Source organism: Pseudomassariella vexata (genome assembly GCF_002105095.1).
Source record: "Pseudomassariella vexata strain CBS 129021 chromosome Unknown BCR38scaffold_18, whole genome shotgun sequence".
Classification (NCBI taxonomy): Eukaryota; Fungi; Ascomycota; class Sordariomycetes; order Amphisphaeriales; family Pseudomassariaceae; genus Pseudomassariella; species Pseudomassariella vexata.
In genome coordinates this window covers 566,387-583,976 of record NW_024467973.1, presented here as the reverse complement: position 1 = coordinate 583,976, position 17,590 = coordinate 566,387, and the positions used below count along the sequence as shown (strand labels likewise).

Genomic DNA, 17,590 nt, shown 5'->3' with positions numbered 1-17,590 from the left:
TGACGAGCTGCGTCCGGCAGCTCCGACAATCAAGTTGCAGAATTTCCCACTTTCCACAGTGGCCAAAGCTCGGTTCATAATTGTCAGTCGAGGATAACGAGGAACAACGCGCAACACGGCGGTACAACGCGATACACCACACGACAGTCCCATATTTTGTGGATTGCACCATGGCCCAGTCTTCCCAACTTTCCCAGCTTTCCCCCGGTGGGCTGGACGTGGGCTGCTGCCCGGATATTCGCGACTCGCGGAGACACGGCGGACGGCGGATGGAGCGTCATCTCGTGCCTAGATGAGAAGAGACGTGCTTCTGTATAGAGCACGTAACCGCTACTTATAAGCTTATCCGCCCCCGAGTTTTCTCTCTCCTTTCGACTCCAGATTGTGTCCCAGTCCCAAGTTACTCAACACTCACACAACTATGCCTTTCCTCAAGAAAAATACAGATCAGGTCGAGACTCCCCACGGCGGCGTGGGCGAGGCCTCGACAGGAGTAGAAACCAAGCCAGAGGGCTCGGGTTCTGCTTCAGGGCAGAAGATCACCTTCCTTGCCTGCTTCCTGGGCGTGGTGGCCAGTATCGGAGGCTTCATGTTTGGCTATGTCAGGTATGGCGTTCCCCTTGTTCTCTGCATTGCCCGTCCCCCCCCAAGCCCACCTACCATTATGGCTGATGCTAATGTCTAACTCAGTGGTCAAATCTCCGGTTACTTCCAAATGTCCGACTTCGCCTCCCGGTTCGGCGAGAACCTCGAGTTCAGCGCCGCTCGCCAGGGTACCATCGTCGGATTATTGCCCGTTGGTGCCTTGTTCGGCGCCTTGATCGCCGGAAACATCGCCGATTCTCTCGGTCGCCGCCTTGCCATCTCCGTCTCAGCCTTGTGGGCTTGCGTCGGCAACATCATCGAAATCACCTCCACGACTGCTTGGTACCAGTTCGCCATCGGCCGCCTCGTCACTGGCATATCCATCGGCGCCCTCAGTGTCTTGGTCCCCATGTACCAGTCAGAGAGCAGTCCTGCTTTGATCCGTGGTATCTTGGTCTCTACTTACCAGCTCTTCATCACCTTCGGTATCTGGACCAGTTACATGGTCGATTTCGGTACTTCCAAGATGACATCGACCGCTTCTTGGCGTATCCCCAACGGCCTTGGATTCCTCTGGGCCTTGGTCCTCGGTGCTGGCATTCTCTTACTGCCCGAGTCCCCCCGATTTGCCTACCGCAAGGGCCGCGAGGATGAGGCCCGCGCAACCATTGCTAGACTCGCAGGCGTCGACCCCAACCACCGCAGCGTCAACGACCAAATCATCGAGATCCGCGTCAAGCTTGATGAGGAAATGGCTGGTGCCGACACCTCCATCGTCCAGATTTTCACTGGCCCTCGCATGCTCTACCGAACGCTGCTCGGCATGGTCCTCCAAGCTGGTCAGCAACTCACCGGTGCCAACTACTTCTTCTACTACGGAACCACCGTCTTCGCCGCTACCGGTCTCAGCAACAGTTACGTTACCCAGATCATTCTCGGATCTGTCAATGTCATCTCTACTTTCGGTGGTCTCTACGTCGTCCAGAAGGTTGGCCGTCGCAAGGCCCTCATCGTTGGTGCCGCTTGGATGATGATGTGCTTCTTTGTCTACGCATTTGTTGGCAGCTTCGCTCTTGACCAGGAGAACCCCGCCAACACCCCCAAGGCTGGCTCTGTCCTCATTGTCTTCTCTTGCCTCGCCATTGCCGCATTCGCCAGCACATGGGGACCCCTTGTCTGGGCTGTCGTCGCCGAGCTCTACCCCGCTCGCTACAGAGCTCCTTGCATGGCTCTTGCTACTGCTACCAACTGGTAAGTCATCACCGCGTTTCAACAGCCCCCTTTGCCCCGAACTATCACTGACTCGAAAACTACAGGTTCTGGAACTTCTTGATCTCTTTCTTCACCCGATTCATCACCGACGCTATTAACTACTGGTACGGCATGGTCTTCGCCGGATGCTGCGCTGCCCTCGTTGCCATCGTCTTCTTCTTCATGATTGAGACGAAGGACCGCAGTCTGGAGGAGATTGACACCATGTACCTGCTCCACGTCAACCCCATCAAGTCCGGAAGCTGGGACGGGAGCAAGGTTCCCCACGGTACTATGGAGAACAGCAGCCACGAGGAGGTCATGCAACAACCCACGGTCTAGTGGACCACAGCCGGGATTCATCCTACTCCACCGGATTCTACGAAACCAAATCATCTATGGGCGCAAACGTGAAAAATGTATTTTAATGTGCAATATGGCGAGGAGTTAGGGAACGTAATGAAGCAGGATTCAATTATCTGAAATTTAGTTAATATCAAAACAAATATATAGTTACATATAATAACGTAGTCCACAAGCGAACGGGTCACCCAACCGAACGGGTCACGCCCATAGCAAAAAATAGAACTAAACTTCCTAACTTTACCACGCAACTAATTCTCGATGGATTCTGCTCAAAAAGAATCTCAATTACTCCTTGCAACTCAGGCTATCCGAAATGACTTAACACTTAGTATCCGACGTGCTGCAACAATCTACAAAGTCTCGAATACTACTCTCCAGGCGCGTCTTCACAAACGTCAATCACGTCGCAATATCGAAGCTAACGGTCGGAATTTAACAAAACTAGAAGAAAACACGATTATTCAAAGGATAATTGAGCTAGATTCGCAAGCATTTCCTCCCCGGCTAAGTGCTGTTGAAGATATGGCAAACCGACTGCTACTGTTGCAGAAAAGGTGTTAAATCGAAGTATATATGTGATTGAAAAAGTAAGTGTTTTCTCGCGATGCATCTTTCGCAGAGATATAGCTTTAATGCACTCAGGTCACGTGATCATTCAACACGTGATCCTGCAACAGCTACGCAACCGCGACGTGTTACGCGTCGGCAAGAACTGGGCCTCCAACTTCGTTAAGCGACAACCACAGCTCAAGACGGTATTTAGCCGTAAATACGACTATTCTCGGGCCTTATGCGAAGATCCAGAGCTTATTCAAGGCTGTTTTGACCTTGTGCGCAATACAATTGCGAAATATGGGATCGCCGATACCGACATCTACAATTTCGACGAGACCGGCTTTATGATAGGTCAGATTACCGCATCGATGGTTGTTACGAGCTCTGAAAGGAAAATTAAGCCTAAGCTAGCCCAGCCTAGCAATCGGGAATAGGCTACGGTGATCCAGGGCGTCAATTCCCAAGGCTGGACGGTCCCGCCATACATCATTGTCAAGGGCCAATACCACCTCTCTTCCTGGTACGAAAACGACGCGTTGCCGAAGGACTGGAGGATCGCCGTGAGCCCAAATGGTTGGAATACGAACGAATTGACCGCAGATTAGCTAAAACATTTTGACAAATACACCAAAGGCCGGAAATCGGGTGTATATTGCCTTCTTATCCTGGACGGCCACGAAAGCCACCATTCCGACGCCTTTGAGCAATATTGCAAAGAGAACAAGATTATTACACTTTGTATGCCTGCCCACTCTTCTCATATCCTCCAGCCACTAGATGTGGCATGTTTTGCGCCGTTAAAAAAAGCCTGCGGCTCGCAAATTGAGAAGCTCGTCCAAGCCCGGATTTCGCATATCACAAAGGAGGACTTTCTTCCGGCATTTTGCGACGCGTTCAAGAAGAGCCTGACCGAAAGCAATATTCTTGCAGGCTTTCAAGGGGCTGGGCTTGTGCCTTTAAGCCCAGATATTGTTATTGAGAAGCTGGATGTGAAATTACAGACTCCAACGTCCTCCCGGCCCCCTACGCGGGAAACCCTTCCTTAGGCTTCTCGGACGCCAAACAACCCAACCGAGGCTACTTCGCAATCCGAATTCATTAAATCTCGAATTTCTAGGCATAAAAATAGCTCCCCGACGTCAATTTACAATGCTATCGATCAGTTTTCGAAAGGAGCGCGGAGTATTATGCATAAGATGGCTTTACTCCAAGCTGAGGTCGCCGAACTTCGAGAGGCAAATGCTCTAATTAGCAAGCGGCGCAGGGCCAAAAAACACGAGTACGGCTTGGAGGATCACTTAATTCACAAGACTTACAAGATCTTCAAGATCAAAAGGACGTTGCGCAGCAAGTACAGCAGGAAATGCGTGGAAATAGCGCTGGATCAAATCGTGGCCAGCCACGGCAACGGCGCTGTGGCGTATGCGGGAAGACCGGGCATAATGCGCGAGCCTGTCAGGTAGAGATAGAATCATCTGGGCAAGAGTATTCTGAGTAGTTTTAATTGATTTACGGCGTTGTGGTTGCGAAATCGTGTTGAATTCCATGTTTTGCTAGTTGGCGTGACACGTTCGGTTGGGTGACCCGTTCGCTTGTGGACTACGTTACATACAATACATACAATACATACAACAACAGTGTACGGTAACAGTGATCATCAAATGACCTTTGTCACAATAGGCAGCGCTTAATCGCATATTGCTCACTAAAATCCATTATCTTACGTCTTCATAGTTATCTTCTTCAACAAGACGACTAAATCAACTGCTTATTTCGCGATGTCTAGAATGAAAATAGGGGCTTCAACTTAAACGATAAATGATGAAACGGCTTCACTGCTTCGAAGGGGCGCCGCCTTGAATTCTCCGAGGCAGCGATACGCCCAAATGGCTCGTGTTGGCTCATTCTTTAGGCTTCAGCAACAAGTAGACGCGATTGAAAACCCCTCGTCGTCAAAGCCAGCCGAGCACCCCTCAAATAATCAGATTGAACCAGCTGTTCTCCAAGCTAGCCCAGGTATGTAAGTACCGTGGGATTTACCATAGTGCCAAGGTCTATACAGCGTGATGAAGAAAACAATTCGCAGGATGGTACCGATAATGGTGGTGATCGAATCATGACTTACATAGAACAGACAAGTGGGTGGCTGCTTATAGGCTAATTTGCCCAATCACGGGCAAGACATTCTCGAGTGAAGCTGGCCCAGAAATCCACAGATCCAATGATGAGTAATAATAGGTAGTGCAACATCAAATGCATCTATTATTGAGCTTTCGCGCGCCTTGAAATCACCGACCAATTACGGCACGCTCACGATCTTATCTGCATGATGCGTTAGGAATGAATGGCGCCAGCGTCCCCTTCGATTCTCGCACATAGAGCTTTTGGTACCCAGATTGTCTGCTAAAAATTACGCGGCTGCCAGCATCGATACTCGGACTTGGGCAGTCCCAGGCAAAGAAAGGTTGTCAAACTCATCAAGGTCTCGACCAAGACTTCGGTGACCACCACTTGGTTGAATTGTCCAACATGGCGAAGCTAAGATCGTTCTTTCCCTGGTTTCTCGCCTGGCTCCTCGTCGTTTTCACTGCCCAAATGGTAGACGCAGACGATATTTGGACTGCCCTCAATTACTCAGTCAACGGCCGTCTCTACCGCGCGGAGCCATTCTCCAAACCGTGCTTCACCATCTACAACGGCAACCTGGTATCCAGCGACGAAGCAGCATGCTCTCTTGTCGGAGCCGACTACACCAATAACACGGTCCACGTCAACGAGCCAGTAGGCTACATGTACCTCCAGAGCGAGGTGTGTCTCTCCGACCCGTCGGATCAATGCCTGTTGGATCCTGCCACCACTTCAACGGGCGTGCCTTCCAGCTATGCGTCGTGCAACCAGGGCAGCGTACCAGACTACTACATCGAGGTGCAATCGGAGTTAGACGTTGCAGCTGGGCTCGAGTTCGCCAAGGCAAATAGCATGCCACTTTCCATCAAGAACAGCGGTCACGACTTCATGACAAGAAACAGCCAGAAAGGCTCCCTGGCCCTGTGGCTGCACAAGCTGAAAGGCATGACATACCACGATGACTTCCAGCCCGAGGGCAGCAACGAGTCGGTTGGACGCGCTATGACGGTCGCTGCGGGCGAGTTAACAGGCGATGTGTTTGAGTTTGCGTCCGATCACGGCAGCATGATTCTCAGTGGTTACTCGCCTACCATCGCGCTCTCTGGTGGCTACATCCAGGGGGGCGGCCATGGCGTACTTGCCCCTGTTTTGGGATTGGCTGCTGATCGGGTGGTTGAGTTCAAGATCGTCACACCGGACGGGGTCATCAGGACGGCAAACAGTCATCAGAATACGGACTTGTTCAAGGCTCTACGCGGTGGCGGCGGTGGGACATTTGGCGTCGTACTGGAGGCCACGCATCGAGTCGAGCCGGTGGCGCCAATTGCGGTTGCGGCCATACAACTGCCGAGTGACATTACGGTCGATACTTCGAAGGACTGGATCGAACTACAAGCTCGTGAATCACTCAGATGGGGAAAGGATGGTTGGGGTGGACATGTGGCTGGCACCTATCTTACATACATGAACCCGCTGCCGAGCATTGCCAATCTCAGCGACCGCGGCGCCGCGGCGCGAGAGTCGATGCGCAATGCTACTCAGTTCGCACAATCAGTTGGCGGCACCAGCGTTGTAGAGGTCTTACCCGACTGGCTGGACGTCTGGAACAAGTACGGTGCATCGGTTACGTCCAACTCAGCAGGCCGGATCAGACTCGTCACCAGCCGACTACTGCCACAGCATTTGTTTGCCAGCGAAGAAGGCATCACCAAGGTCATGGAATACGTTGATGAGGTGTATGACCTCGGCTTCGATCCAAGAGAACTGTACGTGCCCGTCAACGCACCTTTCGTCGCCAACGACGCGATGGAACGGATGCCAAAAGGCCAACCCGGAACATCTGTCCATCCTGCTTGGTACAATGCGCTCTGGGAGATTTCGGCCAGCGTCAACGTACCGTGGAACGCCACGTTTGACGACCGAGTGCGGAATCTGACGGCGCTGGCGAAGTGGACTAAATTGCAGGAGGATCTGGCGGGTCCAGGAAGTGGCACGTATATGAATGAAGCAAATCCGTTCACTCAGAACTGGAAGGACTCATGGTGGGGAAGCCATTATGAGGAGCTGCTGGAGACGAAGAAGAAATACGACCCCGATGGCTTGCTGAAGTGTTGGAAGTGTGTTGGGTTCGAGGACGCGGACGTGGAGAGCGATCGGTTCAAGTGCATGGGCAAGTTGCAACAAGCCGTTGACGGAAACAATGCATAGAAAACCACGGGAACAACTTGGTAGAGTTCGGTATTCTAAAAGAGTTTTGAGTTCTGGGATTTGCTTTTGGGACTTGCCGTTGGAACAGTGCAAACCTTCAAGGTTTGGTATGAAGTAGGTACCGTCATTTCGTCCCAGAATGTACGCTGAGCTGTCTCCCGGAATGACTGGTGTCGCAAACCAAACATCCGTCCAGCGCTGGGGTTTCCGCAAAGTAAAGCGACTGATGGGGCTGTAGACAGGAGTCTTCTTGATCAGCGAGCCCAAATGTCTAACTGGCAATGGAAGTCCTAGTCATGCCCTCAACAGTATGCTCGTCATGGTGGTGAAGCCAGCAGCAATGGAGATGATCCAGGCAATCTGAATGTTAGAACAGCGTGCTGGCGATACCGTAGTCGCAGAGCTGGACGCGTCCCCGCTGGAGCTTGACACCGTCGTGGTCAGATCGGCAATACCCATCGTCGCTGAGCTCGAAGTGACAGTAGTCGAAGCAGAATCCGTCGCCGTGGTACCTTGCTCCAACGATGTCATCTTGAGCGACGTAGACACAACATCAGTAACAGAAACCGTACTACCTACCCCCGTCATCCACTCCCCTCCTCCGCCCTCAACCTTCTCACAGATACATGCCATCCCTATAAACCCATCTGGCGTAACACAAGTCCCATCGACATCCCCCCTCTGGCTTATACAAAGGCCCCGGCTCGTACGATCTACTCAACATGAGACACTCCTCATCAGCCTAAACATTAAAAGACGGCCTCGCACGAGTCTCGCACCAAGGCCTCTTATTCAGCACGAACGCTTCAAACTCGCCGGTCGTAATTTTCGCCGTGCCGCAGTGCTCAAGGCCTAGAATGAAAGAGTCAACATAGATGCGGCTAGTGCATTTGGTGTCAACGTAGAGGCTGATATTGCCTGTTTTGAAGACCGCGGAAAAGGCGGCTTGGGGTAGAGTAAAAAGGCGATGAGGGCGACTGAGCATATGCAGAGCTACATAATGGCTTGTGATCGGTCGCGAGTGTGAGGTGGAGCAACGACGCACGGGATTAATGGGACCGGCCACATTTGAAAAAAGAAATAAAAATAAAAAAAAATAAAAAAAATAAAAATGAAGTTCCCGCCGAAAGATCTCGTACATAATATCAGTGAATGAAAATGGGTCCATGTGTAACACACCCTGCTGTTGCAAAGCGCACTTGGGAAGAAGCCATCCGGGAGTCATCCCATCCCTCATCCCAGAGGCAGTGACGTACCAGTTTTCTCCAGTGCAGCAGTAGTAGGCCGTAGCGCACCCGTTCTTCCCCACACCAGCTGCAAGCGCAAGGGCAGCTGCAGGCCCGAGCCCCACTTGCCCGATTAGTGCATCCCCGCCAACAGGATGCAATCGCTTCATGGCTTCTGGAAATCTCTGTTGACTTGCAATTCAACCTTCTTGCTCCCCCAAACGTATCTCCAAAAGTCATCATGGCTGATACCCCTCCAACAACACAATTGCAGCGAGAGGCCGAGGTGGTCTCGGAGCATCTTCCCTCTGGCTATGGGGCTTCGTTCGATGGAATGTCTGGCATCACTGCTACGGCGTCCTCGTTGGCCCCCAACCTGACAGACACCGAGGAATCGTCCTTGACCCTGCAGGGAGGTGACATTCACCGGGACCTGTTCAAGACGGCAGCCAGGGCCAGGATGCACAGGCGAGCGGCCACTTTTCATCATCACCAGCACCAGGAAGAGGACGATGAACTCCTGGCTGTCAGCAATCAATTAGCCCCCGGAGGTTTCCGGAGAGCCTACATCCAGCAACAACACCAATCACGGCAACAATTCCTGGCGGCAAGGATGCCGGTGACGCGAAACTTTGTCGAGTTTCTGGATTTGTATGGCAGTTTTGCCGGAGAGGATCTCGCGGATTCCGATGACGAGGCTGTTATGTCCGACGAGGAAGAGGATCACGAGGACCGGCGACCGACCGAAACCAGACCATTGCTCGGGCACCGCAAGAGCACAAGGGCTCCGAGGTCTGCGGATGCTGGTATGACCAAAACTTTCTTCACGCTTCTGAAGGCATTCATCGGGACCGGCATCATGTTTCTTCCCAAAGCCTTTAGCAACGGTGGTATTCTTTTCTCGTCCGTCACCATGCTGTTGGTCGCAGCCATCTCCATGGTGTCGTTCCATCTTCTGCTTCAGTGTAAGAAGCGATACGCCGGTGGGTACGGTGAGCTCGGTGGGGCCATCGCCGGCAAGCGCATGCGTGCGGTGATCCTGGGGTCCATCACGCTCTCTCAGCTTGGCTTCGTGTGTGCTGGAATTGTCTTCGTGGCCGAGAACCTCACGTCCTTCCTAGAAGCTGTCACCCAGGGAAACAACGGGCTGTCCACAGCCACTCTTATTCTCATACAGCTCATTCTCCTCGTTCCTCTGGCTTGGATTCGAAACATTTCGAAGCTCGGCCCAGCCGCCCTCCTGGCCGACGTTTTTATTATGATCGGGTTGATCTACATTTACTACTTCGATATCGCGGCCATCGCAACCCATGGAGTCCACAAGTCGGTGGCGCTGTTCAACCCGGAGAAGTATACGTTGACAATAGGCGCGGCCATTTTCACCTTCGAGGGCATTGGGCTCATCCTGCCCATCCAATCCTCCATGGCCAAGCCACATCGCTTCGAGTACCTCCTCGGAGTCGTCATGCTCATCATCACCGTGATATTCACATCCGTCGGAGCTCTTTGCTACGCTACCTTCGGAGACAACACATACATCGAGATCATCAACAACTACCCGCAGGACAACAAGTTCGTCAATGCGGTGCAGTTCCTCTACTCGCTGGCGGTCTTGATTGGGACGCCTGTTCAACTTTTCCCTGCGCTGCGTATCCTCGAGGCTAAGTTCTTCGGCAAGCGGTCGGGAAAGAAGAGCACTAAGGACAAGTGGCTGAAGAACGCCTTCCGAACCCTTCTGGTGTTCGTCTGTGGTGGCATTTCGATACTCGGCGCCGGCAATCTGGATCGATTCGTTGCTTTGATTGGGTCCTTTGCTTGCGTACCGCTGGTGTACATCTACCCCCCGTACTTGCATTACATTGGCATCGCTACAACGTGGCAGGCAAAGGCCGGTGACATTGCCCTTATGGTGCTAGGTCTCGTCTGCATGGTGTACACGACGATTATCACCCTGGTCAACAGCTTTCTCCAGTAACTTAGAAACCAGCAGCATTTTGTTATTATGCGGGAGTTACTCTATTTTGTATACCAGCGCAGTAGAAACTTGTCACTCAGGTGGAACAACCTTTGGATCGACTAATTTAGACATTCCTCCTAACGTGACCTCATTGATCACGTCCATCGCGTCTCCTTTGCCGATCATATTCAGAACGTCAATTGTAGGTCAGGCAAATGCCGAGGCAAGTTGTTCACCCACACTAGTTGCGCATCAGGCACACAAACTTCAGACCAAGCGATAGCGCAGCCCGATCCACCAGACGCTAGGGCGGATGCTAATGATCCCGGCAGCAGCTTAAACGAGCCACCATCGTTCGTTTGGTCAAGAGCCAGTCGCTGTTGTGTCGATGGTTCTACCACGCTCCATTTATTTCGAAGATTGGTCCGGTCCTCACCGCCATGAATCGTGTTGGGACTCGGGACCAATAGAAATCGGTGGGCACCAACCTTGTGCCTTTAGTGTGCATCCGTGAACCTCTTTCGTGGCACGACGCGGGCGACTCCGCTCCCGATATTCAACGTAGCTGGCAAGCCTGGATAAAATATCATCTCTTCCCTAGAGAGTACTCACAGCATTCCGTCCCAAGGTTTCTAGGGTCGCTCACCTGGCTTGAAGGCAGCGCGTGCAATTGATGGCGAAAGCCCGTCCCTTCGGTAGGAATATTCATATCGGCTAATAGCATAGAACATCTCGTCGTAGTGCATCTTCCAAGGGCGCGTAAACAGAAATTCAGCGACCAATTCGAAGGATTCGGTCTTCTCCACTTCGCTTTGGCCCGCGGGGAGTCTCATATGCTTTCGGCCTGGAAGGTCCGAGGTTCGTCAAGGAATACGGCAGTCAGCCTTTGGACCTTCTTCAGCAGATGGTCCTATCGCTGGATCGATCTAGTTGGGAATTGATAGGCCTCACTGCAAAGTTCTATCATGTTGAACATTGCCTCACGCATCTTCATGTGCAGATCCTTTGCTACTCAGGTTGAAGTGGTTATTGCGTATCCGGTCGGTGGCTAGAACCCGTTCCGACTTCTGGTTTCCAGACTGCATTTGGCGGGGCGCTGGCAAGCAAAATCTACGCCCAAATTCGGCCCCGTACTCCCTCGCAGCGTGGTAGAATGCCTCCGAGATAAGCTCAACCCACGGGCAAGGAGCTTTTGCCCAGCCTTGTCTACAAGTTACACTTTTTGCCCCTGGTCCGCACAGCCAGTCCTTGTCGTCTAGTGCCGACTTGACCTAAAGCTCATGAGCCGTAGCCAACAACTGGTCGATAGCAGTTCTCGTTCCAGACGAAACCTTATTCCGTCTTTCGGTTTTCCTAGCCGAAGTTATCCACGGAGACCGTTCCTAATCCCCGAAAGGGCGAATAGGCGCCTTAGGCAGAGTAGCCTGTTTGACCAGAGTTCAAGCGTTGGGATATGCCTTACAAAGACTCTGTCGTCGTGACAAAGTAGTATTGACGGTTTTTGTTCCGCAATGTTATAGCAGATCGCTGGTATGATGGTGACGAGCCACTACGGGATGATTTGGTTTCGATGACACCCGGCAGCTCCGGTGGGGCGCGAAAGGTGTGCCCTTTCGAGTAGGTGCTTGAGTTTTAGATTCTCCAGCTTCAGAGCCTCGTTCCATGTTTCGAGTTACCCGATTCGTATGTTAGGTTTCTCAAGCTGCAGTGCAGCAAACTGAATGATCCCGACTCCAGTTAATTCTTCGCGTCGTGGCTAGCTTGGAAGTTCAAGTTCGCTACACCTACCCAAGGCCAAATTTCCATCAGGATGAATAGGTGACTAGAGGGCGGCGACTGAAGAAACACATACCAATTCAGCGAATCTATCTTCGATGGGATTTCTGCGTTTATTGTGTATAGTCCATGGTTGTTGTGGGCCTAGTTACGAACAATGCAGTTCACCAGAGCCACTGTTGCCTTCGGAAGTTAATGCTTGAGGACCGAAGAAATATTTACGAATGCCAAACCATGACAGCAATTAACGTGTTACTTGAAATCTAAGGCCAAGTTCAGAATGTCATTTTGGGGTAATCACAAGCGTTTCGCCATTATCCTTATGCTACGAGAAATGAATGATATAGGTGAATAGAAGCCAAAGACGTTATGACGAGATCCAGGTAGTAATAAATTGCACAAATTCGATATTGCTACCAATATGGGAAACCAACATATGCAAGTACTGGTCTTGTGTGGACCTCGACAGCCAACTTACTGTTATTGTCTTATCTTCCAACTTTTCCAAGCCGTTGGGCCGTTTGCTTTCAGGCCCCAACGATCATATATGACGGAATTCACGGATCTCGATCTTTTATGTATGTTACTGCTGAATTCGGAGGCAGCGGTCACTCCTTGATGTATTTGGGGCCATTATGGCCAAGTCTACTCGCTTTGGTATTTCAGACTCTTCGGAGATCTTCAATTCGATTCTTATTTGCAACCAAGAAGTCCGATATCTTACGTCGCATGAAGAGAAAGCCTGAAGCATACTGAAGTAAGTTTCCAGGTTTTATACTGATTCTGGTGAATGGATAAAAACGAGGCAACGTTCTAGGGAACGCTACTCATCGGTGTGGTTACTTGGACTTGTCTAACCGCATTGACCACCTTTTTGCATGCACCCCCATTTTGCAGGGTCTAACTGAATCAACCTAAATACTTCGTCCATATTATTTATATACAGAACATACTTAATTTAAGTGTCCGAGGACTTAGATATATTCTTTCGAGCCCTCTTTTTAGGAGGGACCCTTCCTTCGAGAAAAGTATCAATTTCTAACTGCTTATCCGGTAAAATAGGCCGTATTCGCTTATTTCGCTTGTCCTGGGCTGTTCGGATCGCTGATAAGTTAACGAATACTTTATTCGGGTCTGGCTCGACGGGCTGGCGTATATCTGGAGCGTATTTATCCAGTTCTTTATAAATAATATTAAATACGCCGTAGGTGTTAACCCTCGGTACCTCTACAAGTACTCCCTTAAGGGGCTATAGATGATATAGCGGGCCCTTAAGCCGCGTCGGGCGGTTATACAGGTAAACTTGTAGCCAAACGACTACTAAACCTCCTGTCCCTCCCTAAGTCTGTGCTACAACCCCTGCCTGAACTACCGATAAGTGTGGTAATGTGGCACTTAAATTCGTCCTCAGGGGTGGGATGCTGCTGATGTGCAGAAGATGCTCGACTATTTTTTGTCGCGACAAGTCGTAGTATCTGCTAATTGGGGTTCTCTTGGAGCGTATACATCTCAACCATACGCTCAAGTGGATAGACCGTAACGTGGTCTAGACGCTCGCAAGAATCGCGGCGAGAGGGCGTGCTGCGCGCCTTCTATCGTGAGGGGACGGGTTCGCCGACGAGCGTTATCGGATAGGCGAGGTCCGATAAGGGGTCGGATTAACGATTCGAATTCTGGACCGGCTGTCGAGTTATATTCCGCCGACGTAGTGCTTGACGGTCGACTGGCTAGGATGCTCGTAATCCTAAACTGCACCAATCTCCCTATTATCGCTAGGTAGGCGAAGTCAACAAGGTGGGCAGCGCGCCGTAAGGGTTGACTAAACCCCCTTGTGTGTCAGCTGCGGGATTCGAACCCGCGACTCGTCACCGACCCAAGTGGGCGAGGCTCAAGTCGGGACTTATCTACCAGCGAAGTGACCAACTACACCAGCCGACAGTTCTTTATATAGTTGCTCGTTTTCGATACGTAATTTGGCATTCTCAGCGGCCTGGAGGGTAAGGGCCTTGCCCGCCTTGCCTACTAGGGTACGAATCTTACGAGATACCCCGCCCTCGGCTTCCTCTATCGACTGTATTGGCTAGATAGCTGATGCGATTTCTGAGGAGTAAAAGCAACTAAAGGTGGTGATATATGAGGCGGAGGATCTGGTGTATGAGGCTCCGGAGGATCACAAGATACGTCGACTAGTCCTTCGGAGCCTAGGGGCCATATACCAGTCTTCCGCCAGCCAGATTTAATATTTTCCGTAGTACAGGCTCTCTCCGAGGCACGTAGATATGCTTCTAGCATACGTTGCTTGTAAATTGGGGCTGTAGCCTTGTAGGAAGCGTAAGCCCTGAGCTCTTGGCGGTAGTAGGTCTTCAAAGGTGAGAACGGCCCGACATCGCACGGCTGGAGATCGTCACTGCAGTGTGAGGGTAAGTACAGCACGGCGACTCTATTCGAGTAGGCTTTCCACATAAATTCGGCATGAATATGTGTCTGGTGGCCGTCGAGGATAAGGAGTCGCCATTCGGTACCCCTAGGCTTCGTCTCGGGGAGAAAAACCTGATCTAAACCTATTTGCGATAACTTTATTACTCCAGCCCTTACTCGTCGCGGTGTATCCTCACTCAGGGATATTTTGGTCTGGGAACCACTGTGCTTGGACTCTCTTGTCGGAAAATACGCAGACAGGTGTACCCCGTTGGGTATGCGAAATGTACTCTAACCAGGAGCACCACGACGAAGCGTCCGACTTTGATACGCGTACCCGGCGTGAATTAGACGTCCCAATAACGTACCATGCCCAGGTTCCCCCTCTTTGACACCTGTCTCATCCATATTATACTCGTTGTCGGGTTTGATACGATACTTCGTACGTAAGCGTTCGAGGAGGGTGTAGAAGTCTCGGATCTTGTTCGAATCGGACGCTCTAACTCGGCTAGCATCTACGACGCGCCCAATTTTTGGTACGTATCTGTGGATGGCGGCTAACGAAGTGATCCACCCAGTGTTGGCCGAGTGTATTGTTATCCCCTTGAGCAAGGAGGATTTCGGCAGCGAAGTCGGCCACATAACGCTTGCTAGGAGCCCGTCCACACACTTCTTCTTGTAGGATCCAGTTCACGATAACCTCATCTTGCTCTGGAGTCAACTTTTGTTGCCTGGAGGCCGCGTCGCGATGCGAATTACCGTGACGAATACGGTAGGACATGCTATGCCAGTTCTGGATATTATAGGACTTTTCCCACCTGAGGCTGTACACCCACCCAGCCGCGTTGTCTCCACATTTATTTTTAATGAGTTCCTCCACCTCGTCTAGTTCCTCTCTCGGTACGGGATCTCGATAGAAATGCTTGCAATTACACACGAACCAGCAGGCAGAGGACCAGACCTCTTTGTGTGCGTGCTTGCCCTCAACCGTGTTACCTAATGAATATAAGCAGGATTTTCCGAGAAGAAACATGGAAACTTCACCTACTTCGCCCCATGCAATCAAGGTCTCCTTGGCCTTTTGCGCGTCATGGGCGTCGAACTTGATTCCATCCCAATATTCAACCTCAACCTCTGGAATGATACCCTTGATGCTAACCCGATCGTTTTGTTCTAACGGAGTTCCTCGTGCTAAGGCTGCTAATTGAAGGGCAAAAGCGCCAAAAACACCGAATGGTGTGATGCGCATTTCAACTGGTGCAGGACGAACTTGATCAATGGAGATGAAGTAAAAAGGTTGGTCAGGAGGACTAAAATGATGAAGCAATGACTATTTGATTGATTCTGCAAGGTCACCTATGCTTAAATAGACTGAACATATAACCTTGAGGTCCAATTAGTTGACTATGGCGTCAGTCCAACCTGTCATCCAACAAGCCCTGACTATCTTATTATTGAGTCCGTTTAGGCCAATTGTGAAAATTTGACCACATAACCCAACTTTGACACGGACAGAAACAAGTACACGTAGGAAAGCTCCCGTATCTATGCGTCTCACAAACTTCCTCTAGCTTCATTACCAGCTCGTTTGAATATGTATATGGCCGTGGCGTCGAATACAGGTTTTTATCACACTTGGAAACTACGTAGCCTGATCATTGTGAATTTCTATGGTGCTGACTAAGCTTAATTACTTATGTACCCTCAATGGTGCACTGCAAATTATAACATCATTTCGAGAAGATCTACGACTGATTAGGATTTGACTCCCTTGTTGTGTCATGTTCGTTCCATCCCCAGCTGTGGAGGCATCATAGTGAACCTACGGTATTAATAGACTCAGCAGTGGCACTGGATCAAACTCAAAATACTGGAACGGCGCGTTTGTTAACATTCGTTGCAGCCAGGAAAGATCATCTTGTATTTCTAAAAGAGGCAAGGACTGCACTTTTCAATCACGTTATCCTATTGATAAACACACCCAGGTGAAGAATCGGTCAATTCATCCTTGCATTACTACAAGTATAACAGCACAGTGACGTAAATCCTCGAGTGAAGTGGTATGCTTCGCATATATCTCGCCTGTGATAGCCACAGCCGCCAATTTCCGGAGTCCAAACAGATTCATGTGTAACCCTGGCTGTAGACTAAGCATGGATGCAAAGTTTACGACTTGACCCTACCAGCTCAACTACGAACAATATAATACATTTGCGCCAAGACCCGAGACTCCATGCCGGTCCAGATCATTTCTTCGGCTTTTCTTGTTCCTTCTCGGCATGTTTGGGATCTTCTTTCTTGCCTGTGCCAAACCACCCACCAGCCTGTGATAAAGCGCCCAGCACAGTCGAGCCCTCTTTGATTTCCTGCACTGGCACCTGTCCCTCAGCGTCTGGCGTCGTCTCGGCTTTCAAACCGTCTATAACACCCTCTTTCTCCTTGTCCTCGGCCCTCTTCTGCAGTACACGCTCCTTTCTCCGTTTCAAGTGCTCCTTCAATTGTTTGTCCTCGTCGTCTCGTATCTCGAGTTCGCGTAACCACTTCTGGTGGCGTTCCTCTGCCCGCTGCTGTGCCTCTAACTTGATCAACTCCTTGCGCTTCTCACGATCGGCTCCGTAGTAGGCTCCTCCGGCGACTATGGCGCAAATTGTGAATGCTTGGGCACCGATACGCGCCCGGAACATTCGTTGGACTTGAGCATGGTCACCACGTCGCATTCCTATCCAGGCGTTGTAAAGGGCGGCACACGTCAGGACCGTTCCTGCGAACATATGTCAATTACGGCTAGTGAGGCCACAATGGATCGAATGTAGGCTGACCTAGGGGTACCAGAGGTTCTTCCCGCAGCTTCCGGGACACTTTCTGCCAGCCAGTTTCATTGTACTCTCTGCTATACGTGAGCTTCGCGCGCTGTGGAATGGCTCCTGGAGCAATATGACGCACTTGTCGTCGTCGAATGACGACGGCATAGACCGATCGTCAGCCATGTTGAGCTCTGTGGTTTCTCGGTCGAATTAGGTTGCGCTGATATCAACGTCGTTGTACGACGGGTGCTCGAGTAAATGACTGTAAAAATCAATGATGACATGGATTCGTAGCTTCTGCCGAACGGGCAAGCTGG

The 17,590-nt window shown here is 50.9% G+C and overlaps 5 protein-coding genes and 1 non-coding gene across 6 annotated transcripts; 4 read left to right on the top strand and 2 right to left on the bottom strand.

Annotated features, from left to right (window-relative positions):
• Nucleotides 1–421: 421 nt before the first annotated feature.
• BCR38DRAFT_354150 (general substrate transporter) lies at nucleotides 422–2,178 on the top strand (the record flags this gene model as incomplete). Its single annotated transcript, XM_040856853.1, has 3 exons — nucleotides 422–606; nucleotides 691–1,836; nucleotides 1,902–2,178. 3 exons carry the CDS (start codon nucleotides 422–424, stop codon nucleotides 2,176–2,178), a joined length of 1,608 nt encoding a protein of 535 aa, XP_040711010.1.
• Nucleotides 2,179–5,286: 3,108 nt separating this feature from the next.
• On the top strand, nucleotides 5,287–7,092 carry BCR38DRAFT_489876 (uncharacterized protein; the record flags this gene model as incomplete). Its single annotated transcript, XM_040864452.1, has 1 exon — nucleotides 5,287–7,092. The coding sequence occupies one exon, from the start codon at nucleotides 5,287–5,289 to the stop codon at nucleotides 7,090–7,092; it is 1,806 nt and encodes a 601-aa protein (XP_040711009.1).
• A 182-nt stretch (nucleotides 7,093–7,274) lies between these two features.
• On the top strand, nucleotides 7,275–8,017 carry BCR38DRAFT_81697 (uncharacterized protein). The gene has a single exon (XM_040865672.1). The coding sequence runs from the start codon at nucleotides 7,457–7,459 to the stop codon at nucleotides 7,946–7,948; it is 492 nt and encodes a 163-aa protein (XP_040711008.1). The 5' UTR covers nucleotides 7,275–7,456; the 3' UTR covers nucleotides 7,949–8,017.
• A 542-nt stretch (nucleotides 8,018–8,559) lies between these two features.
• Nucleotides 8,560–10,293, top strand: BCR38DRAFT_354086 (transmembrane amino acid transporter protein-domain-containing protein; the record flags this gene model as incomplete). The annotated part of the gene is made up of 1 exon (XM_040856847.1): nucleotides 8,560–10,293. One exon carries the CDS (start codon nucleotides 8,560–8,562, stop codon nucleotides 10,291–10,293), a length of 1,734 nt encoding a protein of 577 aa, XP_040711007.1.
• A 3,592-nt stretch (nucleotides 10,294–13,885) lies between these two features.
• On the bottom strand, nucleotides 13,886–13,988 carry BCR38DRAFT_t335. Its single transcript has one exon. It is a non-coding gene; the product is annotated as a tRNA-Thr (tRNA).
• A 2,461-nt stretch (nucleotides 13,989–16,449) lies between these two features.
• Nucleotides 16,450–17,568, bottom strand: BCR38DRAFT_448894 (hypoxia induced protein conserved region-domain-containing protein). Its single transcript, XM_040861254.1, has 3 exons — nucleotides 17,413–17,568; nucleotides 17,289–17,356; nucleotides 16,450–17,230 (listed from the first exon to the last, which is right to left on the bottom strand). The coding sequence occupies exons 1-3, from the start codon at nucleotides 17,454–17,456 to the stop codon at nucleotides 16,716–16,718; spliced, it is 627 nt and encodes a 208-aa protein (XP_040711006.1). The 5' UTR covers nucleotides 17,457–17,568; the 3' UTR covers nucleotides 16,450–16,715.
• Nucleotides 17,569–17,590: the final 22 nt, after the last annotated feature.